The sequence below is a fragment of the Oncorhynchus kisutch genome, linkage group LG12 (assembly GCF_002021735.2).
Source record: "Oncorhynchus kisutch isolate 150728-3 linkage group LG12, Okis_V2, whole genome shotgun sequence".
NCBI lineage: Eukaryota > Metazoa > Chordata > Actinopteri > Salmoniformes > Salmonidae > Oncorhynchus > Oncorhynchus kisutch.
Window position 1 is genome coordinate 21,516,234 of NC_034185.2, and position 26,118 is coordinate 21,542,351.

The 26,118-nt window shown below is 41.4% G+C and overlaps 1 protein-coding gene across 2 annotated transcripts in view; it reads left to right on the forward strand.

Moving 5' to 3' along the window:
- The window catches only part of LOC109900697 (lethal(3)malignant brain tumor-like protein 3), a 41,914-nt gene that overhangs the window by 14,709 nt on the left and 1,087 nt on the right, over window positions 1–26,118 (forward strand). Inside the window, exons 15-21 of one of the 2 annotated variants that reach the window (XM_020496442.2) lie at window positions 1,849–1,963; window positions 6,752–6,854; window positions 8,592–8,747; window positions 9,065–9,166; window positions 17,199–17,290; window positions 24,309–24,469; window positions 24,559–24,621. In XM_020496442.2, coding sequence (XP_020352031.1) covers window positions 1,849–1,963; window positions 6,752–6,854; window positions 8,592–8,747; window positions 9,065–9,166; window positions 17,199–17,290; window positions 24,309–24,469; window positions 24,559–24,621 — 792 coding nt within the window. The remainder of the gene's footprint in view (window positions 1–1,848; window positions 1,964–6,751; window positions 6,855–8,591; window positions 8,748–9,064; window positions 9,167–17,198; window positions 17,291–24,308; window positions 24,470–24,558; window positions 24,622–26,118) is intronic. The other variant, XM_020496443.2, reaches the window with a different exon arrangement.

The window sequence follows — 26,118 nt, forward strand, 5'->3', positions numbered from 1 at the left end:
TCCAAACGGGTTACTAAGAGAGGCCCATCCTATGCTTAAGAGTGGGCTCTTTGCCTTTTTGCAGATTAAAACCGTACATTTTCGGTTTATTGACAATGGATCCCTGTTTAAGTATCCTCCTTTATAAAATAAGCCATAAAGAGTTGGTTTCAATTTCATCCTCCAGGAAAGGCAGATCAAATATTACAGCAAATAATATGGCTGAACTCCACTGTACTGATAGAGAAAACAACCACTTCCTTAGAAAACATTTACAAGAAGGGTATAATATTTATGAAGAACATTGTAAACAAGGATGGTAAAATGATGTCACACAAGCAACAGGCCCCCTCCCCCCTTTCCCCTTGGATTCACCTGGTTAGTCTATGTCATGGAAAGAGCAGGCATTCATTTCAATTTAAGCTATTATATAAAATCCTTTCTACAAAAAGAATACTCAATATATGGGGCATTGAACAGTCAGCATTGTGCAGACTCTGCCATGAGGAAACAGAATCAATAGAACATGTTTTCTGGTACTGTCCATTGGCAGCTCGCTTTTGGAGGAATGGTCGTTATGGTTGTTATGCCAGGAATGGTTGTTATGTCATAATATCAGGGTTCAGATGGGCTTGCAAACTGTATTGTTACTGGATCTGAAAAAACGCGATCAGTCAATGTGAAATATCATTACACTCTTCTGTAAAGTATTTATTTTTAGGGCAATATCGTCAGAAATGTTACAAATAGGGAGGTTCAGGACCCTCATAACACATCACAGTCAAGTGGAGGGATGTATTGCAAAAGGAAATAGCAAAACTGTATTATACTGGGAAAGATGGGTTAGACTGTGGACATTGGAGGGTCGGAGTTAAGATCACAATGAATGGTGGATTTACCCGCTGTGGGTGAACATTCAGAACTTGCAGAATGAGGTCTATAATTATTTAACTACATGTACCGTACATATGAGCGAAAATAGCTGTAAGTAGAAGTATTGTTATCAGTTAGTTTACTCCAGTCAGGAGAGGGGTGATACAGTTGGAGACAACACATAAGTAGGGGAATTAGAAATTTTGCAAACAGTTAAATTGATAGAACCCAATACCTATCAACAACATTCAAGCTGATCTACCTCCCCCCACACTCACACACAAATATATTACATAAGTCCTAACCCCTAAACTGTACAATACTTTCACTCCTCCATTTATATACAAGCCTTTAGATGTGATCTGGACCTTTTATCTTCCATTCCACCACCACCATTCCAAGGCAGTGTTCTCTAAATCTCCTTCCATCCCCACCATCACTACCACTCACACACAAACCAACACTACATGCATTTCATGCTCTCATTTTCCTTCAACAATCACATGCGTTATCTTACTGCTTCCCCTTCTCCAGTTCCTCTGAAAACCATCACTTGCTTCATATTTCATGTTGTCTTCAACTGTAAAATAGTAATAAGGGTGTTCAGCCAGGGAGGGAAGAAGGCTGTAGACTAGGACGGTCTGCCTTTCCACAACTCCCTGATGTGCTCCTGTCTCCTCTTGTTTGCCCCAGACTGTGAGGCACACTCTCATTGTCAGGAGTGTGAATCAGAACTGAGGGAGAGATAGTGATCAACTAGGCTGTGTGTCTGCCTCACATAGATAGCAGGGCTAGCCAGCTGTAAGAGGCAGCGACAGGGGCTTCAGTCGGAGACAATACTTGTCAGGTAGACTGGCGCAATCAGTAGTTCTGCTTCTTACCTCAAAGACATGTTCTTATCATGTCTACCATGGTTTTGACAATCTCTTTTCCCCACATTTCTATATTTAGCTATTTTATTGTGACCGTTTGTCCTTGGTTTGTGTGTTCCTTTAGATCCATTTTGACGGCTGGACGGATAAGTATGACTACTGGGTGGACACAGACAGCCCAGACATCCACCCTGCGGGCTGGTGTGCTAAGACAGGCCACCCCCTCCAGCCCCCGATCAGTGAGTGGCTTTATGACTCATCCTAATCTATTCATGTCCAGCTCCCTGCCTCAGTTCAAGACCTACGGTTCATAGCAGACACACTTAGAGCCAGGCCTCCATTGATGCTGCTATTTCTCATCCCATTCCATCATAAATGGCGTAATATGCTATCCCTGAAAAGACGGTTCCAACTTTACATTGTTTTAATCTGATCTGCCGTCATTATATTTAAGAAGTAGTTGAAGCCTTGTTTGTGAAAATAATTGCTCAAAATAACTCAAGATGTTTGATGGCTCCCGAGTCCGGCACCTGAGTCCTGTCCTGAAATCATGTGGTCAATATCCTGTATTTTACCCAGAGGATGCTGGGAGCAGAACAAAGAACTTCCCTCTGCCTCCCCTTCCTGATCATTTCTCCCTGTGTAATGGTGTCCATGGAAACGTGGCGTGGAGAAGTCGATGCTGCCTTCATATTTCAGAGTACAGAGCTACTGCTTCACATGACAGCTCACTCGTGTCATAAGGACAGATTCAGGAAGATATCTGCTTTTTCTCTACCTGTATGGCTCTCATTAGTACCAACTCCTTCTGAGGTTGACACCTACTTCTTGTGACTCTGAGGCTATCCTAATATGGACATTGTACTGCCCATTAGCATTACATGAATCCAATAGATTTTGTAACATTATTCTAGGATGGTTTGCCTGAAGTCATGTTGTGGATAATGTCTCACTAGGTACAGTACAAGTCAAACGTTTGGACACACCTACTCATTCAATGATTTTTCTTTATTTTTACTATTTTATACATTGTAAAATAATAGTGAAGACATCACAACTATGAAATAACACACATGAAATCATGTAGTAACTAGAAAAAGTGTTAAACAAATAGATAGATTTTAGATTTTAGATTCTTCAAAGTAGTCACCCTTGGCCTTGATGACAGCTTTGCACACTCTTGGCATTCTCTCAACCAGCTTTACCTGGATTGTTTTGTCCAAAAGTCTTGAAGAAATTCTCACATAATATGCTGAGCAGTTGTTGGCGTCTTTTCCTTCACTCTGCAGTCCAACTCATCCCAAACATCCCAAACAATCTCAATTGGGTTCAGGTCAGGTGATTGTGGAGATCAGATCATCTGATGCAGCACTACATCACTCTCCTTCTTGGTCAAATAGCCCTTACACAGCCTGGAGGTCCTGTGATAGTCCCACTAAGAGCAAACCAGATGGGATGGCGTATCGCTACAAAATGCTGTGGTAGCCATGCTGGTTAAGTGGGCTTTGAAATCTAAATAAATCACTGACAGTGTCACCAGCAAAGCACCCCCACACATCACACCTCCTCCTCCATGCTTCACAGTGGGAAGTACACATGCTGAGATCATCTGTTCACCTACTTGTCTCACAAAGACACAGCGGTTGGAACCAAAAATCTAAAATTTGGACTCATCAGACCAAAGCACAGATTTCCACCTGTCTAATGTCCATTGCTTGTTTTTCTTGGCCCAAGCAAATCTCTTCTTCTTATTGGTGTCCTGATTCACACAGTCTCCTCTGAACAGTTGATGTTGAGATGTGTTTGTCACTTGAACTCTGTGAAGCACTTATTTGGGCTGCAATTTCTGAGGCTCAAATCAAATCAAATGTATTTGTCACATACACATGGTTAGCGGATGTTAATGCGAGTGTAGCGAAATGCTTGTGCTTCTAGTTCCGACAATGCAGTAATAACCAACGAGTAATCTAACATAACAATTCAAAAACTACTCCCTTATACACACAAGTGTAAAGGGATAAAGAATATGAACATAAAGATTTATGAATGAGTGATGGTACAGAACGGCATAGGCAAGATGCAGTAGATGGTATCGAGTACAGTATATACATATGAGATGAGTAATGTAGGGTATGTAAACAAAGTGGCATAGTTTAAAGTGGCTAGTGATACATGTATTACATAAAGATGCAGTAGATGATAGAGTACAGTATATATTGGCAGCAGCCACTCAATGTTAGTGGTGGCTGTTTAACAGTCTGATGGCCTTGAGATAGAAGCTGTTTTTCAGTATTTCGGCCCCAGCTTTGATGCACCTGTACTGACCTCGCCTTCTGGATGATAGCGGGGTGAACAGGCAGTGGCTCGGGTGGTTGTTGTCCTTGATGATCTTTATGGCCTTCCTGTGACATCGGGTGGTGTAGGTGTCCTGGAGTGCAGGTAGTTTGCCCCCGGTGATGCGTTGTGCAGACCTCACTACCCTCTGGAGAGCCTTACGGTTGTGGGTGGAACAGTTGCCTTCCAGGCGGTGATACAGCCCGACAGGATGATCTCGATTGTGCATCTGTAGAAGTTTGTGAGTGTTTTTGGTGACAAGCCGAATTTCATCAGCCTCCTGAGGTTGAAGAGGCGCTGCTGCGCCTTCTTCACGATGCTGTCTGTGTGGATGGACCAATTCAGTTTGTCTGTGATGTGTACGCCGAGGAACTTAAAACTTACTACCCTCTCCACTACTATCCCATCGATATGGATAGGGGGGTGCTCCCTCTGCTGTTTCCTGAAGTCCACAATCATCTCCTTAGTTTTGTTGACGTTGAGTGTGAGGTTATTTTCCTGACACCACACTCCGAGGGCCCTCACCTCCTCCCTGTAGGCCGTTTCGTCTTTGTTGGTAATCAAGCCTACCACTGTAGTGTCGTCCGCAAACTTGATGATTGAGTTGGAGGCGTGCGTGGCCATGCAGTCGTGGGTGAACAGGGAGTACAGGAGAGGGCTCAGAACGCACCCTTGTGGGGCCCCAGTGTTGAGGATCAGCGGGGTGGAGATGTTGTTACCTACCCTCACCACCTGGGGGCGGCCCGTCAGGAAGTCCAGTACCCAGTTGCACAGGGCAGGGTCGAGACCCAGGGTCTCGAGCTTGATGACGAGTTTGGAGGGTACTATGGTGTTAAATGCTGAGCTGTAGTCGATGAACAGCATTCTCACATAGGTATTCCTCTTGTCCAGATGGGTTAGGGCAGTGTGCAGTGTGGTTGAGATTGCATCGTCTGTGGACCTATTTGGGCGGTAAGCAAATTGGAGTGGGTCTAGGGTGTCAGGTAGGGTGGAGGTGATATGGTCCTTGACTAGTCTCTCAAAGCACTTCATGATGACGAAAGTGAGTGCTACGGGGCGGTAGTCGTTTAGCTCAGTTACCGTAGCTTTCTTGGGAACAGGAACAATGGTGGCCCTCTTGAAGCATGTGGGAACAGCAGACTGGGATAAGGATTGATTGAATATGTCCGTAAACACACCAGCCAGCTGGTCTGCGCATGCTCTGAGGGCGCGGCTGGGGATGCCGTCTGGGCCTGCAGCCTTCTGAGGGTTAACACGTTTAAATGTTTTCCTCACGTCGGCTGCAGTGAAGGAGAGTCTGCATGTTTTGGTAGCGGGCCTTGTCAGTGGCACTGTATTGTTTTCAAAGCAGGTAAAAAAGTTATTTAGTCTGCCTGGGAGCAAGACATCCTGGTCCGTGACGGGGCTGGTTTTCTTTTTGTAATCCTGCCACATACCTCTTGTGTCTGAGCCATTGAATTGCGACTCTACTTTGTCTCTATACTGACGCTTAGCTTGTTTGATTGCCTTGCGGAGGGAATAGTTACACTGTTTGTATTCGGTCATGTTTCCGGTCACCTTGCCCTGATTAAAAGCAGTGGTTCGTGCTTTCAGTTTCACGCGAATGCTGCCATCAATCCACGGTTTCTGGTTTGGGAATGTTTTAATCGTTGCTATGGGAACGACATCTTCAATGCACGTTCTAATGAACTCGCACACCGAATCAGCGTATTCGTCAATGTTGTTGTTCGACGCAATGCGGAAGATATCCCAGTCCACGTGACGGAAGCAGTCTTGGAGCGTGGAATCAGATTGGTCGGACCAGCGTTGAACAGACCTTAGTGCGGGAGCTTCTTGTTTTAGCTTCTGTCTGTAGGCAGGGAGCAACAAAATGGAGTCGTGGTCAGCTTTTCCGAAAGGAGGGCGGGGGAGGGCCTTATATGCGTCGCGGAAGTTAGAAAAGCAATGATCCAAGGTTTTACCAGCCCTGGTTGCGCAATCGATATGCTGATACAATTTAGGGAGTCTTGTTTTCAGATTGGTAACTAATGAACTTATCCTCTGCAGCAGAGGTAACTCTTGGTCTTCCTTTCCTGTGGCAGTCCTCATGAGATCCAGTTTCATCATAGCGCTTGATGGTTTTTGCAACTGCACTTGAAGAAGCTTTGAAAGTTCTTGTGATTTTCAGGATTGACTGACCTTCATGTCTTAAAGTAATGATGGACTGTCATTTCTCTTTGCTTATTTGAGCTGTTCCTGCCATAATATGGACTTGGTTATCTACCAAATAGGGCTATATTCTGTATACCACCCATACCTTGTCACAACACAACTGATTGTCTCAAACGCATTAAGAAGGAAATAAATACCACAAATTCACTTTTAACAAGGCACACCTGTTAATTGAAATGCATTCCAGGTGACTTCCTCATGAAACTGGTTGAGAGAATGCCAAGAGTGTGCAAAGCTGTCATTAAGGCAAAAGGTGGCTACTTTGAAGTATCTCAAATATAAAATATATTTAGATTTGTTTAACACTTTTGCTTAATACATGATTCCATGTGTTATTTCATAGTTTTGATGTCTTCACTATTATTCTGAAATGTAGAAAATAGTAAAAATAAAGAAAAACCCTTGAATGTAGGGAGGTGTGTCCAAACGTTTGACTGGTACTGTAGACCCAAATGTAATATCTCCCCTCTCCTCATCCCCAGGTCCACAGGAGCTGTTTGAGTCATCGGGGCAGGGCGGATGTCCCACCCCAGGGTGTAAAGGTGTGGGCCACATCAAAGGAGCCCGCTACTCTGGCCACCACAGGTGCTCTCTCTCTCTCTCTCTCTCACAGCACTCAATCTGGCTGGCCAGGAATAAAACTACCATCTACTGGAAACTGACACTTATAGGGCTCCCGAGCAGTCTAAGGCAATGCATCTCAGTGCTAAAGGCGTCACTACAGATCCTGGTTCGATTCCAGGCTGTATCACAACCGGCCGTGATTGGGAGTTGCATAGGGTGGTGCACAATTGACCCAACGTCGTCCGTGGTAGGGTTTGGCCGGAGTAGGCCGTTATTGTAAATAATAATTTGTTCTTAACTGATTTGCCAAGTTAAATAAAGGTTAAATAAAAAATAATACAAATAACACCAACAGGCTTCATATCACTACAGGCCAGTGAATGGTCAAACTGGGTCTTCTTGCTCATTGATCAACTGGTTACATGTATTAGCCGATATTGTAGCATAGACATCCGTAATGCAAAAGACACCCAATATATGCCTAGAGCAGCTGTGTTAGGTCTGGATGTCAACAGTATTGGTATTGTACATGATCCACACGTACCTGTATGCCCCTGAGGTGAGGATGTATATAGGCTGTATAATTGGCTGTGTGGAGCTAGAAGCACAGCCGTGTAAGCGCATGAGTGTCACTCTCTCCCATCAGTATTCATCACCATTCTTTCCCTTTTCTCCTAAGAAACCACATCTCCACTCTCCATACACCTACAATGATGCATCTGCATCAGCTGGCTTTCTTACAGCATATACCCCTCCAGGTGTAGTATATCTACTAATGTGAGCAGAAAAATATTTGCAGCAAAGGCAATATGACTCTGACGTTTAAGTCCTACATTATATAGTTACCTGAGGTCATAGATACGGCTGTAGAGTCACTTTTTAATGGGGACACTGTACCATGGTTCAGTATCTGTAATGTAAGCTGATTAACCTTGGAGTCTGAGTACATAATGTAGTTTATTAAAATGTATCTATGGAATGAAGGGCGCTTTATCAGGATTTGTGGGCTAACCTGGCATATTAAACAGGTAGCGCCACAGCTAGCTATGGACAGAAATAATGGGGAAGATCCTCATTTTAATGAAAATGTGTGACAGTTGCCAGGGAGGAATGAGAGAGGGATTAGAGGAGAATGAGAAAAACGCTTCAATTTCTCTTCTCTCCTCTCATCAGTCAGTGGTTGCAGTTACTCAACCATCCATACCCCCATGTATATGCAAATATGTTGTTTATATATTTCCTTTTTAGTGGAGTTAAAGTATGTTTCCCCGGAAGTTAATTAGAAGTTGTACATTACACAGGTGGGAGGTGAAAATGCACTGTAAAGAAGTAGTCACAGTCTGCACACTGCTATTGTCTGCAGCAAATGTAATGCTTCCAAATTAAGATTCATCACCCTGGAATTAATTACGGCAACCCCAGCGACTCAGAATTCTTTGGTTTGCTGCAGTGACTAATTGGAACTGTGTAAACTCAAATGTTTTATAGCAAAATCATCTTTTGCCCGATTAGACAGGAAAGAGAGTCTGTGACACGCTCTCAGTGTGAGACAACTTCCCTACTCTCATTATTTATTATTGCTTTTATTGATTCTGTCCCCAAGAACATTAATGTGTGAAATCATATCTTGTCTGATGGTGACATATGTTATTAATACCTTATTAAGTTATAATGAAGTCCTATTATGAAGTTTGTATTACACAAAGTCCTTTTTCTGAAATCAGTCATTATTAATAATGTCCGTTTTCTGATTTGCAGTGCGGTGGGATGCCCATACTCTGATCTCAACATCAACAAGGACTCAGTGCTGCCAGACCGTCTGAGTGGTGAGATGCCAGGGTCAGGAGGACTGGGCCGACCCCGACGGGCAGAACCCAACCCAGAGAATCACCCAGCTCTAGCTCTCACTGCAGAGTAAGGACCAATTAGTAACCAGAACACGCTCAGAATGCTCTTAAATATTCCCAGACAGATGTTGTAGGGGGAAAAATATACAGTATAATTCCTGAGTTTGGCTGAAACTATCATCGTGTAGCTTCATATTTTGAAATATAACTGAATTCTAAATTCCTTGAAGCATTTTAGCAGCTTAACACCCAAATAAGTGTGAACAGCCCTCATCTATTTCTGTCTGAAGTGACTAAACATTCTTAACAGTTCCCCGCCAGCCTTATTATGGATGTTCTTTCTGCACAACTTAAAAGCAATTCCTCTCTCTGACAATTTCTTAGCAAGCACTTAAGCGCCAACACAAATCACCTGGAAAAGCCTGGCAGGGGTGAGATGGCTGGCAGCGGCATGTCGAAACCCGTCGGCACAGAGCCCAAGAGGAGGTGAGTGGCCCTTACAATGCATGTGAATAACCCTGCTCTCCGGAATGGCTGCCAGACCTCACATTAAATCTGATGGTGGAGTGGTGTGTGACTGTACTGTATTATTACTGCCTGCCTGCCTGTCTGTCTGCCTGCCTGCCTGCCTGCCTGCCTGCCCGCCCGCCTGCCTGCCGGCCCAGTGTTGGACTCTTGATAGGACTGTGAGGATTTGATAGTCACGTAACAGATTTGATAGTCACGTAACAGGTTGTGACTAGCTTGTGAATTTCTGATGTTGGTGTGAAATCTGCGAGACATGACTCGATCTTCACTTCTCCCAAGCCTGTTGGGGAGTTGCAGTGATGAGACAAGATCGCAATTGGATATCACAAAATTGGGAAGAAAAAGGCAGTGGAATACAATTCAAAATACCCCCCCCCCCCCCCCCCCCAATTGTTTTTTATATAGTTATATTATGTAAGAATAATGGTGCAACACTAATAAATATAATAATATTTTATAACAAATGTGCGTTTTTACACATTGGATAGCGGTCACTGTCCGTGGTTCTGAAACATAATCTTCAGTTTGCCGTTGAATTGGTGCCTTTCCCTGTACAGTACCAGTCAAATGTTTGGACACACCTATTCACTTTTCTGGTTACTACATGATTCCATATGTGTTATTTCATAGTTTTGTTGTCTTCACTATTATTCTACAATGTTGAAAATCATTTTTTTTAAATAGCTGGAATGTGTGTCCAAACTTTTGACTGGTACTGTATGTTGCTTCTGTATTTGCATAATAGCAAAGTTAACCAGCATATTGGTGTTGAGAACACCAAGCCTCACTCAACCACAAACTGTAGCATAAAGCAATTTCACAAATGTGCAGTTTTTAATCTTTGCTATGCTGTAATAAAGGCTTTTTCCCCGTTAGACTGGTATTACTTTTAAATTATTTAGTGTTGTTTACACTGTTCCAAACATTGTGATCTAACAACACCTGTTTGTCACACATAATATGCACGCAGCCTTGTATAACCAGCACTGAGCTGAAGGCCTAAGAGCGCTTCCTGTTTAGTCTTAATAGTGTAACCTTCTTAGGCCTATATTTCAATATATACTGTAGGCTACTGCAGGGGTTCCCTAACTTTTTTTGCCCACAACCCCGTTGTTCTCGCAACCAGCCAGTCAACATTATAACAGTATTTCTGACGGTCTATTCAACTCAGCCCCACATTAAAAGTATGTGATGGTATGACAGTCAATTGCAAATTAGTCTGACACAATGTATCTTATCTCACCACCACTAATGAGATGGGTGAGCTTGACCTTCTCAAAGTTAGAGGGCGTGGTCGACAGTAAACACCTCATCTCTGCTGTAACATCCAACCTGGATCGGTATTTGGTTTTAATACAAACAATAGCACCGAATACAGCTTCACACAGATATGAGCTGGCAAAGGCTACTGTGAGTTTTATGGTGCTTTCAAGACAACTGGGAACTCTGAAAATTCGAAAAGTCGAATCATGATGTCCATGATCTTCAGGTCAGAAGGTCGGGGCTCTAGAAAGAGGCCTGAGTTCCCGAGTTGGAATCCTGAGTGAGGATGATCAGAGTGAGACTGACAGCAGGGTATTCCCTTTGAGTCAAGAACCAAAACTCCTCCGTAGTGACCCTTGAATGCATTCGGTCACATGATTCATCCGTTTTTCATCAATACAGCCATGCAGCACACTGAAAACTGTTTAATTCTCGGGAATCGTGAGACAGAACAATTTGTCCTGGTGAATAACATCCCCCGACATGTATAGTGAACAAAAGTCAATGCATGCACATCTTGGTCCTCACAGCATTAGCTGGGGAGTTTTTGAGTCATTCAGTCAGTCTCCTCTTGATTGCTCGCAATAGCATGAATTCTTCGTTTAACAATGTAATCTGACAAAGGTATTGATGTGTTTGTGTGCCTCTGTCACCCCACACATTGTTTTCACCATATCAATTGCGGCCAGTAATATCAAAGTCTCTGCAATAGTGTGTGGTTTCATAGTGTAACAGGCCTAGCCATTCACCGTGGGAATAGTTCAAGTGCAACGGTCAAGTGCGGCCTTTTCCCATGATCTAAGGACGCTCTCTGTTGAATTTTAGATTTGAGTAATTTTCATTTAGATATTTAAGGTTAACCAGATTGCAATGATTTTGAGATACAAAGATAATTTTATATTGTAAATAAATGTTTTTATCCCCGACCCCATTTTCACATCAGGTGACCCCACATTGTGTCGCAACCCTCCAGTTTGTGAACTGCTGAGCTAATGTATCAATTAATTATTTGTTCATGTCATCCCACAGCATACGAGTCATTCATGCTTTGATGAGCAATCAAGCATAAAATAAGGGAGCTGAATAATTAGCCTAAACAATAAATAAATCACAATTCACAAATGCATGTAACTGTTTTTGATCTTTGCTTTCTACAAAAAAATGTTTTGGTTAGAACAGACACTGGTACACAATTTAGTGTTGTTTACACTGTTCCAAATGCTCAAAAAAAGATAGAATATTGTAATCTAACAGCACTTGTTTGGCACACATAATACTTACACAGCGCGCTTGCATGATCTACAGTATTTTCCACAACTAAGTCAAATACATCTGACTTCCCCTTTCCCTCCTGGGAACCAGTAAACATTCGCCAATTTCAAGTTCCTATTTCCCATCCTCTGCATCAATTTTGCTGTCAGGTGTTATGGCGTTCAGAGTTTGTTATAACCAATTTATTGATGTGATTATTATTTTTTATTTAACTAGGCAAGCTATGCTGGATTAAGTGATATGACATGCTATTCTATAAAATAATTTATCTGTAATTAATATTACCTGATTGAGCTAATCATGTAAATGTAATTAACTAGAGAGTCGGGCACCACAAAATAATATTTATAAAGCTGTTATCTTCGTGATAAACTCTTAAAGACCTTGTAATATTTTACATCAATAGCAGTCAATATTAATCGTCATCTTATTTCAGGCTCGTCTGAAAGTTGTAAATTCTTGGTTATCTGCACGAACCCTGGCTAACAAGTTGAATCAGTAATACAAAATTGGGTTTAATTATTTATTTACTAAATACCTAACTAATCACACAGAATTACACATACACATAATTAAATCATAACTTGATTACAAATTACGTCATAAAGGAAAATGTCCCTGGCGGGCGGAACAGATATGACAGCTTGTTACACAAAAGAAAAGGGGCTAGGGGCTAGTAGTGAATAAGAATTCAAAGTTCATACCATTCGCAACCAAAGCTCACGCTGATGTTGGCTTCGTTCTGTAGTTATTATCTGAACCATTCTGACATCGGACCGTCGTCCTCACATCCTCGGAACAGGAGGTTACATTGTCGTCAAGGCTTTATATAGGAAGGGAGAGGAGGGCGTGTTTGAAACGTTTTATAGCCCATGTCCATTCACAGGGGCGGGCCACTGATTGAGCAGAGTCCTATCTTATGAAAACCCAAATCTCACATTTTAGAAGCTAAAATCACATTTCATCCCATCACGAATAATTTCATATTCAAACATTTAAATTGAACAACAATTCCATGTGAATCCGATAACTCTGATGTGTAGACTTTACACTGTAGAGTTTATGTCATCTTATCATTGATGAGAATGTCTCAGATGACAACCAAACTGACATCATATTCATTAAGTACCACCGCATATGTTAAATTGGTCGGATTACCAAAATATAGTTAATTTCCCCCCACCTTCTGATGTTCCCAGAATCTCTATGTTAACCAAAGGGGTTTGCAAATGTAACATCAGTAGGGTAGAGAGAGGAAAAATGGGGGAATAGGTATTTAGGACTGTCATAAACCTACCCCCAGGCCAAATTCATGACACCAGTTAAGAACAAATTCTTATTTACAATGACGGCCTACTGGGGAACAGTGGGTTAAACTGCCTTGTTCAGGGGCAGAACGACAAATTTTTACCTCTGGGATTCGATCCAGCAACCTTTCGGTTACTGGCCCAACGCTTTAATCACTAGGCTATTATGATAGGCTAATCAGTAGGTCAGGCCCTATTGGTCACATGCATGCGATGCATACGTGTTTCACATAAAGAGAGCAAGGGTTGAGCAAATAGGGAATGTTTTTTCTAAACAAACGAGGGATTTCGGTAACAACGTTTCAGTCAGAGAAACAAATAAGAAATGAAATGGCTGTAAAAAAAAATAACAAATAAAATGATTAACACAGAGTGGCTATCAGGCTCCCTCTTGAGTCATTTGTGTCTTAATTATTTCATCAACCAGTGCTCTTAAAGTATCAGACAAGTTCAGTGCATTTAGTTGATTTTATTCAAACACGTGTGTCTACAGTCGTGGTCAAAAGTTTTGAGAATGACACAAATATTAATTTCCACAAAGTTTGCTGCTTCAGTGTCTTTAGATATTTGTCAGATGTTACTATGGACTACTGAAGTATAATTACAAGCATTTCATAAGTGTCAAAGGCTTTTATTGACAATTACATGAAGGAGATGCAAAGAGTCAATATTTGCAGTGTTGACCCTTCTTTTTCAAGACCTCTGCAATCCACCCTGGCATGCTGTCAATTAACTTCTGGGCCACATCCTGAATGATGGCAGCCCATTCTTGCATAATCAATGCTTGGAGTTTGTCAGAATTTGTGGGTTTTTGTCTACCCGCCTCTTGAGGATTGACCACAAGTTCTCAATGGGATTAAGGTCTGGGGAGTTTCCTGGCCATGGACCCAAAATATCGATGTTTTGTTCCCCGAGCCACTTAGTTATCACTTTTGCCTAATGGCAAGGTGCTCCATCATACTGGAAAAGGCATTGTTCGTCACCAAACTGTTCCTGGATGGTTGGGAGAAGTTGCGCTTGGAAGATGTGTTGGTACCATTCTTTATTCATGGCTGTGTTCTTAGGCAAAATTGTGAGTGAGCCCACTCTCTTGGCTGAGAAACAACCCCACACATGAATGGTCTCAGGATGCTTTACTGTCTCAGGGCTACTTTGCTGCCCTTCTTGACACCAGGCCAACCTCCAAATGTCTTCAACTCACTGTGCGTGCAGATTCACTCACACTTGCCTGCTGCCATTCCTGAGCAAGCTCTGTACTGGTGGTGCCCCGATCCCGCAGCTGAATCAACTTTAGGAGACGGTCTTGGCACTTGCTGGACTTTCATGGGTGCCCTGAAGCCTTCATCACATCAATTCAATTTTTGTGCAAAGCAATGATGACGGCACGTGTTTCCTTGCAGGTAACCATGGTTGACAGAGGAAGAACAATGATTCCAGGAACCACCCTCCTTTTGAAGCTTCCAGTCTGTTATTTGAACTCAATCAGCATGGCAGAGTGATCTCCAGCCTTGTCCTCGTCAACACTCACACCTGTGTTAAAAACTAGCGTCCCACCTCGACAACTTCCGGTGAAATTGCAGAGGGCCAAATTCAAATTCAACTACTATAAATATTTAACTTTCATGAAATCACAAGCACAATACATCAAAATAAAGCTTAACTTGTTGTTAATCCAGCCGCTGTGTCAGATTTCAAAAAGGCTTTACGTCGAAAGCAAACCATGCGATTATCTGAGGATAACGCTCAGCACACAAAACATTACAAACAGTAACCAGCCAAGTAGATTAGTCACGAAAGTCAGAAATAGCAATAAAATGAATCACTTACCTTTGATGATCTTCATATGGTTGCACTCACAAGACTCACAGTTACACAATAAATGTTCATGTTCTTCGATAAAGTCCCTCTTTATATCCAAAAACCTCAATTTTGTTGGCGGGTTTTGTTCAGTAATCCAATGGCTCAAATGCAGTCACGAGGCAGACGAAAATTCTGTAAAGTTCGTAGAAACATAGTATCCGTAAAGTTTGTCGAAACATGTCAAACGATGTTTATAATCAATCCTCGGGTTGTTTTTAGCCTAAATAATTGATAATATTTCAACCGGACAATAGCGTCGTCAATATAAAAGAAAAACCAGAAAGGCGCGCTCTCGGGATTGCGCACCAAACAGATTGGGGATTTTCCACTGGCATCTCATTGAAACTGCTCATTCTCCCTAATTTTTCATAATAAAGACCTGAAACAATGTCTAAAGACTGTTCTGAGCTAGTGGAAGCCATAGGGAATGGAATCTGGGTCCTATCCCTTTAAATGGTGGATAGGCTTTCAATGGAAATACACCCATTTCAAAATAATAGCACTTCCTGGATGGATTTTCCTCAGGTTTTTGCCTGCCGTTTCAGTTCTGTTATACTCACAGACCTTATTTTAACAGTTTTGGAAACTTTAGAGTGTTTTCTATCCAATTCTACCAATTATATGCATATCCTAGCTTCTGGGCCTGAGTAACAGGCAGTTTACTTTGGGCACGCTTTTCATCCAAAATTCTGAATGCTGTCCCCTATCCCAAAAAAGTTAACGAGAAAATCACTGACATGACAGCTGGTTCTTTTATGGCAGGGCTGAAATGCAGTGGGAATGTTTTGGGGGGATTCAGTTCATTTGCATGGCAAAGAGGGACTTTGCAATTAATTGCAATTCATCTGATCACTCTTCATAACATTCTGGAGTATATGCAAATTACCATCATACAAACTGAGGCAGCAGACTTTGTGAAAATTTGTGTCATTCTCGACTGTATATATGTAAACATACATATTTAAACATTTAGCTCAATTGAATCTTGGTCGACCAAGATTTTAAACTTTTTTTTTCGGGGACAGCCCTGTACAGTATTGTTCTTGAAAAGCCCAGGAGGGCGAACCTTTCTGAGAAACTGGATCCGGTGTGCCTGGAGCCGACGATCATACCATGATCAAAGTTGTTTAGGTCACCAATTTTGCCCATTCCAACATTAAATCGAACAGTAACTGAATGCTTCCATGCCTGCTTTATATAGCAAGCCACGGCCACGTGACTCACTGGTGAACAGGGGTGGTGTACACATCCTCCTTCAAGTGACCGATACACAATTGAGGTTATTTCTTTAAGTGCTTTTTTCTAGACTTGAGAGTTTAATGTTCATGGGCTAAGATCAGCACCTATCTATTTTCACACAGAGAGCCACACAGAGAGCCGCAGAGTCACAGTAGTAGAATTTAAGATTGCTCTAGGTACCAAGCCTCTCTACATCAGCTTCCCCAACATTTGTCAAACTGTCATCTGACTAATACCTGCCCTCCAGTTGCCCTCCTCTCATTGTGGTTATTGAAGGCCTAGTAGTAGAAATTACTCCTCAAGCATACACTACCAAATCCATCATGCACTGGATCAGGTTTAAAGTAACGTATAATTAAATTACATAATGCTGTGTTTCTCTTGTAAAAACACTTTAATGTCATTACCAGCAGGTATTTACACGAATATGCACTCAATCCCATTTCACTATAAATGTACAGTATCTCTACTCCATAAGCATGGCCACAGAGCTGTTGGCCATATGTGGGCAGCTTGATTTGTATAGGATAACATGAAATTCACCAAAAAACGTCACTTTATTCTTAAAATGTTCATTAAAAAATGTTGATTGTTAAAATGTTGAGTAATGTTATTTGCACAGAGAAATTGGTTGTTAAGGGACTGGAGTTTTATCTCTGTGTTTTATTCTGGAGTTGGAACCTGCTTTCAGTCCAATGCACAAAACAAATTCTGAAGACATGGAAAAGAGAGGGGACCGAAGGTGTTCGCTAAGTTTAATTTAGAGAGAAGCTCAAGTCATTACTCTGTTATTTATGAATTATCAAGACTCATCAGAGCAGCATGTTGATTGAGTTTGACCAAAACATTTTGGGATTTGGGAGTGATTACAATCTACATTACATTTTCACCCCAGGAGTAGTGAAGGTATTAGAACATATTGGAATGTACTGTGATAATTAAGTAATAACTCAGTATGTAATTAAAAATGTTTTTCCAAATTGTGTGATTCCAGTTCCTGCAAGACTGCCCTGTTTGTGTGTCTCTATTGACCCCCTTCTCTCTTCCAGGGTTGGGCGGCCTTGCAAGCAGAAGAAGGTAGAGGAGCTGGTGGAGGACGAGGAGATGAAGAGTGAGGTGCCATGCATAATTGAAACCAAAGGTACTGAACTGTTGTTACGGCTCTCGTTTGTAGCATGAAGAGTGGACCAAGGTGCAGCGTGGTAGGTGTACATCGTTCTTTTTATTGATGACACCAAAAGCAAAATAACAATGACAAAAACGAAAGCACACACAGTTAGTTCTGTAAAGCAAAATAAACTATACAGAAAACAAGATCCCACAAAACCCAAAAGGAAAATGACAACTTATATACAGTGGGGAGAACAAGTATTCAATACACTGCCGATTTTGCAGGTTTTCCTACTTACAAAGCATGTAGAGGTCTGTAATTTTTATCATAGGTACACTTCAACTGTGAGAGACGGAATCCAGAAAATCACATTGTATGATTTTTAAGTAATTAATTAGCATTTTATTGCATGACATAAGTATTTGATCACCTACCAACCAGTAAGAATTCCGGCTCTCACAGACCTGTTATTTTTTCTTTAAGCGCTCCTGTTCTCCACTCATTACCTGTATTAACTGCACCTGTTTGAACTCGTTACCTGTATAAAAGACACCTGTCCACACACTCAATCAAACAGACTCCAACCTCTCCACAATGACCAGAGAGCTGTGTAAGGACATCAGGGTTAAAATTGTAGACCTGCACAAGGCTGGGATGGGCTACAGGACAATAGGCAAGCAGCTTGGTGAGAAGGCAACAACTGTTATTAGAAAATGGAACAAGTTCAAGATGACGGTCAATCACCCTCGGTCTGGGGCTCCATGCAAGATCTCACCTCGTGGGGCATCAATGATCATGAGGAAGGTGAGGGATCAGCCCAGAACTACACGGCAGGACCTGGTCAATGACCTGAAGAGAGCTGGGACCACAGTCTCAAAGAAAACCATTAGTAACACACTATGCCGTCATGGATTAAAATCCTGCAGCACGCGCAAGGTCCCCCTGCTCAAGCCAGCGCATGTTCAGGCCCGTCTGAAGTTTTCCAATGACCATCTGGATGATCCAGAGGAGGACTGGGAGAAGGTCATGTGGTCTGATGAGACAAAAATAGAGCTTTTTGGTCTAAACTCCACTCGCCGTGTTTGGAGGAAGAAGAAGGGTGAGTACAACCCCAAGAACACCATCCCAACTGTGAAGCATGGAGGTGGAAACGTCATTCTTTGGGGATGCTTTTCTGCAAAGGGGACAGGACGACTGCACTGTTTTGAGGGGAGGATGGATGGGGCCATGTATCGCAAGATCTTGGCCAACAACCTCCTTCCCTCAGTAAGAGCATTGAAGATGGGTCGTGGCTGGGTCTTCCAGCATGACAACGACCCGAAACACACAAACAGGGCAACTAAGGAGTGGCTCTGTAAGAAGCATCTCAAGGTCGTGGAGTGGCCTAGCCAATCTCCAGACCTGAACCCAATAGGAAATCTTTGGAGGGAGCTGAAAGTCCTTATTGCCCAGCGACAGCCCCGAAACCTGAAGGATCTGGAGAAGGTCTGTATGGAGGAGTGGGCCAAAATCCCTGCTGCAGTGTGTGCAAACCTGGTAAAGAACTACAGGAAACGTATGATCTCTGTAATTGCAAACAAAGGATTCTGTACCAAATATTAAGTTCTGCTTTTCTGATGTATCAAATACTTATGTCATGCAAATGAATTACTTAAAATTCACACAATGTCATTTTCTGGATTTTTGTTTTAGATTCCGTCTCTCACAGTTGAAGTGTACCTATGATAAAAATTACAGACCTCTACATGCTTTGTAAGTAGGAAAACATGCAAAATCGTCAGTGTATCAAATACTTGTTCTCCCCACTGTATGATCCCCAATCAGAGACAACGATAGACAGCTGTCTCTGATTGGGAACCATACTCAACACAAAGAAATAGAAAACAGATTTTCCCACACCCTGACCTAACCAAACATAGAGAATAATAAGGATCTCTACGGTCAGGGCGTGACAACTGTTTCTAAATAACATTATATTCTTCCCACTGGATATCAGGAGCATCACTGCACAGTGTTTCCCCAATATAGTCTGATCTATCGCCTCCCACTCATCTTACCCCGTGCCTTCCTTCACAGTATGAATCAGTAATGTAGATTAATCAAGAATTACATCACTTCCTCTGTCTTTTACTATGCTGAATGTGTACACCTCTTGGGATTTCTCTCCCCTTACTCTGTCGTGCCAGGGCTAGGCACAAGCTGTCAAAACAGTTTTTCACAGTGCAATTATGTAAATGTTCATGTCTTTGGCACAGATAATATATCTTGTTTCTTGTCCTAGCTCCTTTGGTTTCAGTTGATTTATTGAGCGAAATTCCAACATTCACATCCTCTCCAAATGAAACCAAACTGCACCGCATACCAAAGCAGTCCTTGTAGTGTAGTGTGAACATAACCATTAAGCAATACGAAACCTTAACGCAATAGGAATGACTCACTCCTTCTACAGTACAGTCTCTGGATTCAGGGTTATTTGTGTGATGTCCCTGTGTCAGAGCATCAAAGGCTCTGGTCCTTTGTGTCTTTGTGAGTTCTCACTCTTCTGAAGGGATAGAAGGGTGTTAGATTCTAAATAACAGAGTAAGAAACTGTCGGACACTATAAAAGCTCCAACAAAGTTTATTCACCCAAAGGATCGAACAGCTGAACAGACAAAGACATATTTCAATAGAGTACCTGATAGTTAACAATATTTTAAGTTTATAGTCAGAACTCAACAAAGGCTAGCAAGCTGGAAGCAAATATTATTTGAATACCAAAGACAGACAGAATTAGTTTTCGTTAGGGTTGGGCGGTTCAGATTTTCATACCTTCATACCGTTCCTGTACACATACCGTGATATATGTTATTACTGGCAGTGCACACAAGGGGCGCTACTTCTTTCAAAATCTATTTTTTTTACACACAAAACAAATTTAGGTAGCATTCTCATTTCGACGCCAAACACACCCCTGGTGTGCGTGGCCAAATAGCTGTATTTCATTTCATCCAACATATGTATTTTTGAGTTTAGTAAGCGGCATTGGCACATGGATTGGAACCAGTGCTTTGGTCAGATGACATAAAAATAGAGCTACTGAACTACGCGCTCCAGTTGTGGGTTTGCAGTCTCAATTAGAATACATGTGCAGAAAAGAACCCTATACCACATACTTACCCCTACTTACTAAATGGTGGTGGATGTTATGGGGCTATTTTGCTTCCATTGGTCCTGGGGCCCTTGTTATGGTTAAGGCATCATCAACTTTACCCAGTACTAGGACATTTTAGCCAAAAACCTGGTTGTCTCTGCCAGGAGGCTGAAACCTGGCTGCAAGTGGATCTTCCAGCAAGAAAATAACCCCAAGCACGCATCGAATTGCACAAAGAAATGGTTCATTCGACAGAAAAACATCATTTTGCATTGGCCATCTCAGTCTCTGGACTTGAACCTCATTGAAAACCTGTGGTTTAAATTGAAGAGGGCAGTCCATAAGCGCAGACTAATGATATCAAGGCTTTGGAAGGATTCTGTATGGAGGAATGGTCTAAGATCCAGTGGTGGCCACTGATTGGCTGTATACCAGGGGCGCGGGGTCGTTGGAGTTGTCAACAAAGCAGCATGACAAAAATATGATGCAAAGTTTTCGAACTACTGATCGTTTCTTTGAGAAGATATAGAAGCAGTCTGTGCATTTGAACAACAGCATAAATACATTTCACTTTTGCATGTCAAAAACCGAATGACAAATGCTGCATATGCTGCCACTGTTTTGAACAGATTAGATTATACTATTTAGAACAAGCAGCAAGTTCACGAACTAACGGGTGCACCTGGGAGAACTCAACAAGCATGCAGATGCAATAAGTGAAAATACATGATCTAAATGGGGATAGCTAGCTAACATGTCACAAAGCATGATGTGCTAGCTAGTTTCATTCTGAAACAACTTAATATTTCTGAGTTAGTCACATATTAGTTTAGAAAGACTAATTTGGAATGGGAGCTAACTAGCTAGCTATAGCTTGCTAGATGCTTATCAACGGTAGATAACTGGTTAATTTGACCCAAAAATGTACCAAACTATTTCTCAATGTTTCTAAAAATGTATTATAGCTGGCTAATTAATTTGATCATGCTTTGTGATACACCCAGTTTATGAATACCATGGGGGGAATTGGCCAGCCACTGTCATGCTTTTTTGTCCTACCAGATCCACGAAGAGAAGGTTTGAGCTAGTGTATCTCTCAGTCCTTCGGCTCTTGTTGGATGTAGATGTCCGGTTTATCAGGTCCCAGACTCCGGTGACTGTTATGATTATTTATTTCATTACAATTTGCTTTTAGCTTTAGTGCCATCTGTACCTGATAGAGCAGATCTAATCTCAAGCCATCTGGTGCAGGAGACTCATTGGGAGGGAGACTAGAGCAGACCCAGAGGTTTTGAGTGCCACAGGATGATCCATTTACTTTGTGCTGTTATAATTTATTCTATGAAATCCTGCGATTTCATTGGGGCAGTTCCCCCTCATAGCAAATGGCTGGTAAAACAATCCAAACAATGTTCGCCGGGCCTATGCGCACGCGGAGCTGTTGCTGCTGGCAGAATCACTGAAGGGTAGTGCTGAGTGATTAACCAACATTTATTTTCTCCGGGTTTAAATAACTAATTGGCCAATGTTGGTTAAATTTCTTGAATTCCATTTAGTTCAGGGGTTCTTGTGAGCCCAATGCGGCATTTCGCTAGAGAGAATTTAAATAATTTACAACTGAAATCAAGGCAAGAATTTTGTGGGATGCTGGGCTTAAGAGTGTTGTAGTTTTCATTTAAGCAAATATTCAACCTAGTTCGACAACGACTCCCATTGTTAGGTCCCGGAGACATGAGCATCTCGTCATTATATATACAGTACCAGTCAAAAGTTTGGACACTCCTACTCATTCCTGTATCAGCCAACAAGTGCTCAGCATATGTGGGAATTCCTTCAAGACTGTTGGAAAAGCATTCCAGGTGAAGCTGGTTGAGAGAATGCCAAAAGTGTGCAAAGCTGTCATCAAGGCAAAGGGTGGCTACTTTGAAGAATCTCAAATATAAAATATATTTGGATTTTTTTGTAACACTTTTTTGGTTACTACATGATTCCATATGTGTCGTTTCATAGTTTTGATGTCTTCACTATTATTCTACAATGTAGAAAATAGTGAAAATAAAGAAAAACCCTTGAATGAGTAGGTGTGTCCAAACTTTTGACTGGTACTGTAGATCTCTGGATGGATACACTTTTACGCCTGCTACGTTAGGTTAGATTTCCACACAGACCGCACGATAGATGAATGTACAGAACACAACAACGAGAGGGACAGAGACAGTTTGTGAAAGTATGCCTTATCTACTTTGAAAAACGAGTACAATTATTTAATCAGACAGTGCTGTAGCATACTGTATGTAGGCTACACTATTTAGGCAGGCTAGCTAAATAGGATGACTAAAGACAGTACAGTATGGGGAGCACATAGATAACATTAGGTTTAGCTGGCAGAATGCTACTGCATGAGCAGAGATGCGATGATGACTTTAACAAATGAAAAATAATTCAGTTATTAAATAAAAACTAAGTAATATACACAACTTAAATATTTTAGTATTTCATAATAATTTCCTATTTTTCTATTTATGTCTACCCAATGTGGACCTGACAGAGACATTGCAAAATGTTCAATGTTTTGGAAATTTAATTGTCACTATTTCAGGGTTTGGAATTTCCATTAAAAAGCTTTATTTCATAATGCATTTAATGTATAAAAAACCCTGATTATTTTTTAAATAATCGAATCAAAACCGTACCTACCTCAAAAAGCACTAATCACTCAGCACTACTGAGAGGCTGACTAGTAGGTAACTGAACAGCTTGTTTTAAACAATATCATTTTGAAACCGGAAAATGTAAATGTTTACCACACTTTTATCAGCATTTTAAAATATAATCCATGAATGATATAATATATTTGTTAACAGTTTATCACCAGTGAGGTGCCGTCCCTAACGCCTTAATGGGTGAGCCGCCACTGCCAAGATCCTTTCCAATGTGTTCTCCAACTCATAAAATAATTTAGAAAAAGACTCAGTGCCGTTATCCTCGCAAGGTGATGTATTGAAAACAGGGGTGTCAATCATTTTGAGCCCTACCTTTTGAGAAAATAGTATTACTTGTTATACAGAATCTCTTTATCTGAGCAATTGTATTAATATAAAATAAAATAAAAAATAATTCCCAATTTTTTGGAGCATACAATATAATTTAATTACATTTTAATTTCGGACCCCGCTGTATATTATAGATTTAATGAGTAGTGGTCATTCTCTAACATGCATTTTCATATATAACACCACATGTCCCAAAGGTATTTACTCAGCAGAATGGTGAGAGAAGACTCTTCCAAAAAATACTTCCCATTTCCCTGAAACATGAATAATATTGTCCTTGAGTGCTTTGTTGTTAGTTTTCTCCATCCACCAAAGTAAAGTAACATGAAGTTGCTGTGTCACAACTGTCATTCAATTTGTACTAAGAGTTATGACCCATCCGTTTGTGACTGTGGCCTTTGCTATTGGCTGAAACCTTTCTAAGTGGTCCTCCCTCTCTTGCTACAGTAGATTTGTTCCTCCCGGGGAAACATTTATCTTTATGTTCCATCAAACTTTAGAATTACTCTCAAAACATCAAAATATTTTGCTTCACTTGAATTGTCACTACCAATTATACATTTTAGGAAATAATCTTTGGAAGATGCTCAAAGATGTGTTTATGCCTGGAGCAAAGTAACAGTCAGCATTAACTCACTATCTGATTAAACTGGTTGCCCCTGGTTCCTAATATGGTTAGGAGTGAGCGTCAAGCATCTGCGTTCTGTTTCTTCTAGCATTTCTAGATACTTCCATCAGATCACTTGCTGATTTAATATCAAGCAGTTTATCTACAGGTAGCCACAGCAACAGATCCATTGTTGTTTCAAATTAAGTTAATTCATTCAAGGTTTTGTATGTTTATTTTCTTCTCTTCCATACAGTAGAGCTGACACTACAGGAAGCCCTTCACCAGTCAGTGTTCATGCCATGCACCTCGCCATCCCCCAGCAGCACTCCTTTCTGCTGGGACCAGCACAGCAAGCTGCTACCCACCGTGGCTGGCATCACTTCAAGCAAAGTGGCTGTGTGGACAGTGGAGGAGGTACTGGATAAACCTTGTTTCTTGCAGTCTAAATAACTTTCTGGGTAATTTGGATAACTGTACTAACCATGATGTTCAATGTGTTACAGGTGATTGAGTTCATCCAAGGTCTTCCAGGCTGTAACGAACATGTGCACACTTTCAGAGATGAGGTACAGTTTCAGTACACTACAGCTTTTAGCTCACTGACCACTGATACACACACACACTTCTGGGAAAAGGACTTCCCATTTACTGTCTGCTTGTGGGATTATAAAGATCCCATTTTGGTTTCATCAGATGCATTACCTCCACATTATCGCTCTGTGGTCTCCACATCTGTGTCTGCCTCAGAGTTGAAACTTTTACTGCAGTGGGCTAAATCAGGGTCACACAGAGTGTTTCTTGGTAGTCCTAAATAAATGTACTTTGAAACATAAGTACACACCTCACACACACAGTTATGAGCTTAAAAAAATAAGACACCTGTACCATGTCAGATATAGAGGTGAAATGTATTCAATTTGGAGCATCACAATATTAATCAAATAAACAGTGACGGTGATGGTACATGAATTATAATTTTTTGCATTAAAAAAAGTGCCTATATTTCATGAATAAGGTGCAAATATTTTGCAAATAAAGTAAACATTTTTAGAATAAAGTCTGTTACATTTCAAGATTAACGTAGGGGATTTGTTTAAGTGCATGTCTCCCTGGCTCCCTAATGCTGTGCACGCCACCATTGAAATGTCTTACCGGTAGTTACTGTAGATGACCTGGTGAAACTATACTTTAGAATTGGCTTTAGTAAGAAGCACATAATTACCATATTATTATAAGTATTAGCACTTGGAAAAGGTTGTGCCACAGATTATTTTCAGAAGGAGGAACCGTTGTTACATACAGAGACGGGCGGGTTGTGTGTGTATGCAGGTGTGTGTGGGTGTGTGTGTGTGTGTGTGGGCGGTACAAACTAGGGGCAAAACAAACTAATGGCCATCAATCTAATGACTAAAAACACTCATTCAAACAGGCCTCACTGCACATGATCTATTAGCTCGCACACACACACACACACACACACACACCAAGCTTCCCCCTGTCAATTTCATACTATAGGTGTACACTCTTCTAACGACCATTGAGTGTTATGAGCACAAACAAAAAAGTCAGTCTGCGCTCCCGGATTCGCTACAATGTTCTGCTGCGTACCCTAGGTGAACATTTAGCAAAAATGATTTTACATAACTATTAATGACCTTATCCATGGTGCTTTACTAACAGTAGTATTTCACCCTTATGGCAACTATCCTTCTAACGGCTATACGCTAGTTGGCTACATGAGCGCACCCAATAAAACACATTATCTTGGGATCCTGGAGACTGGGGACTATGCGTGTGTATGTCCCATGTCAAACTGCTCTCCAAATTCAACACAAAACCACTATTTTGCAGCCCATTATAAAACTATAGCGGCCTACTAGATTGAGTACCCTAGGCTAATCATATGTTACAGTGGGCAAGTAAAAGTAAATTATGTGCCTATCCAACGGCTGCGGGAAGTATGAACAATGAACAAGAGGGTTTTACGTAAGTGTCTGTGGGAGGAGAGGCAACACAAGTACCACTCTTACATGCGCAAACCAGCTCATCTAAGGCACTGTTTG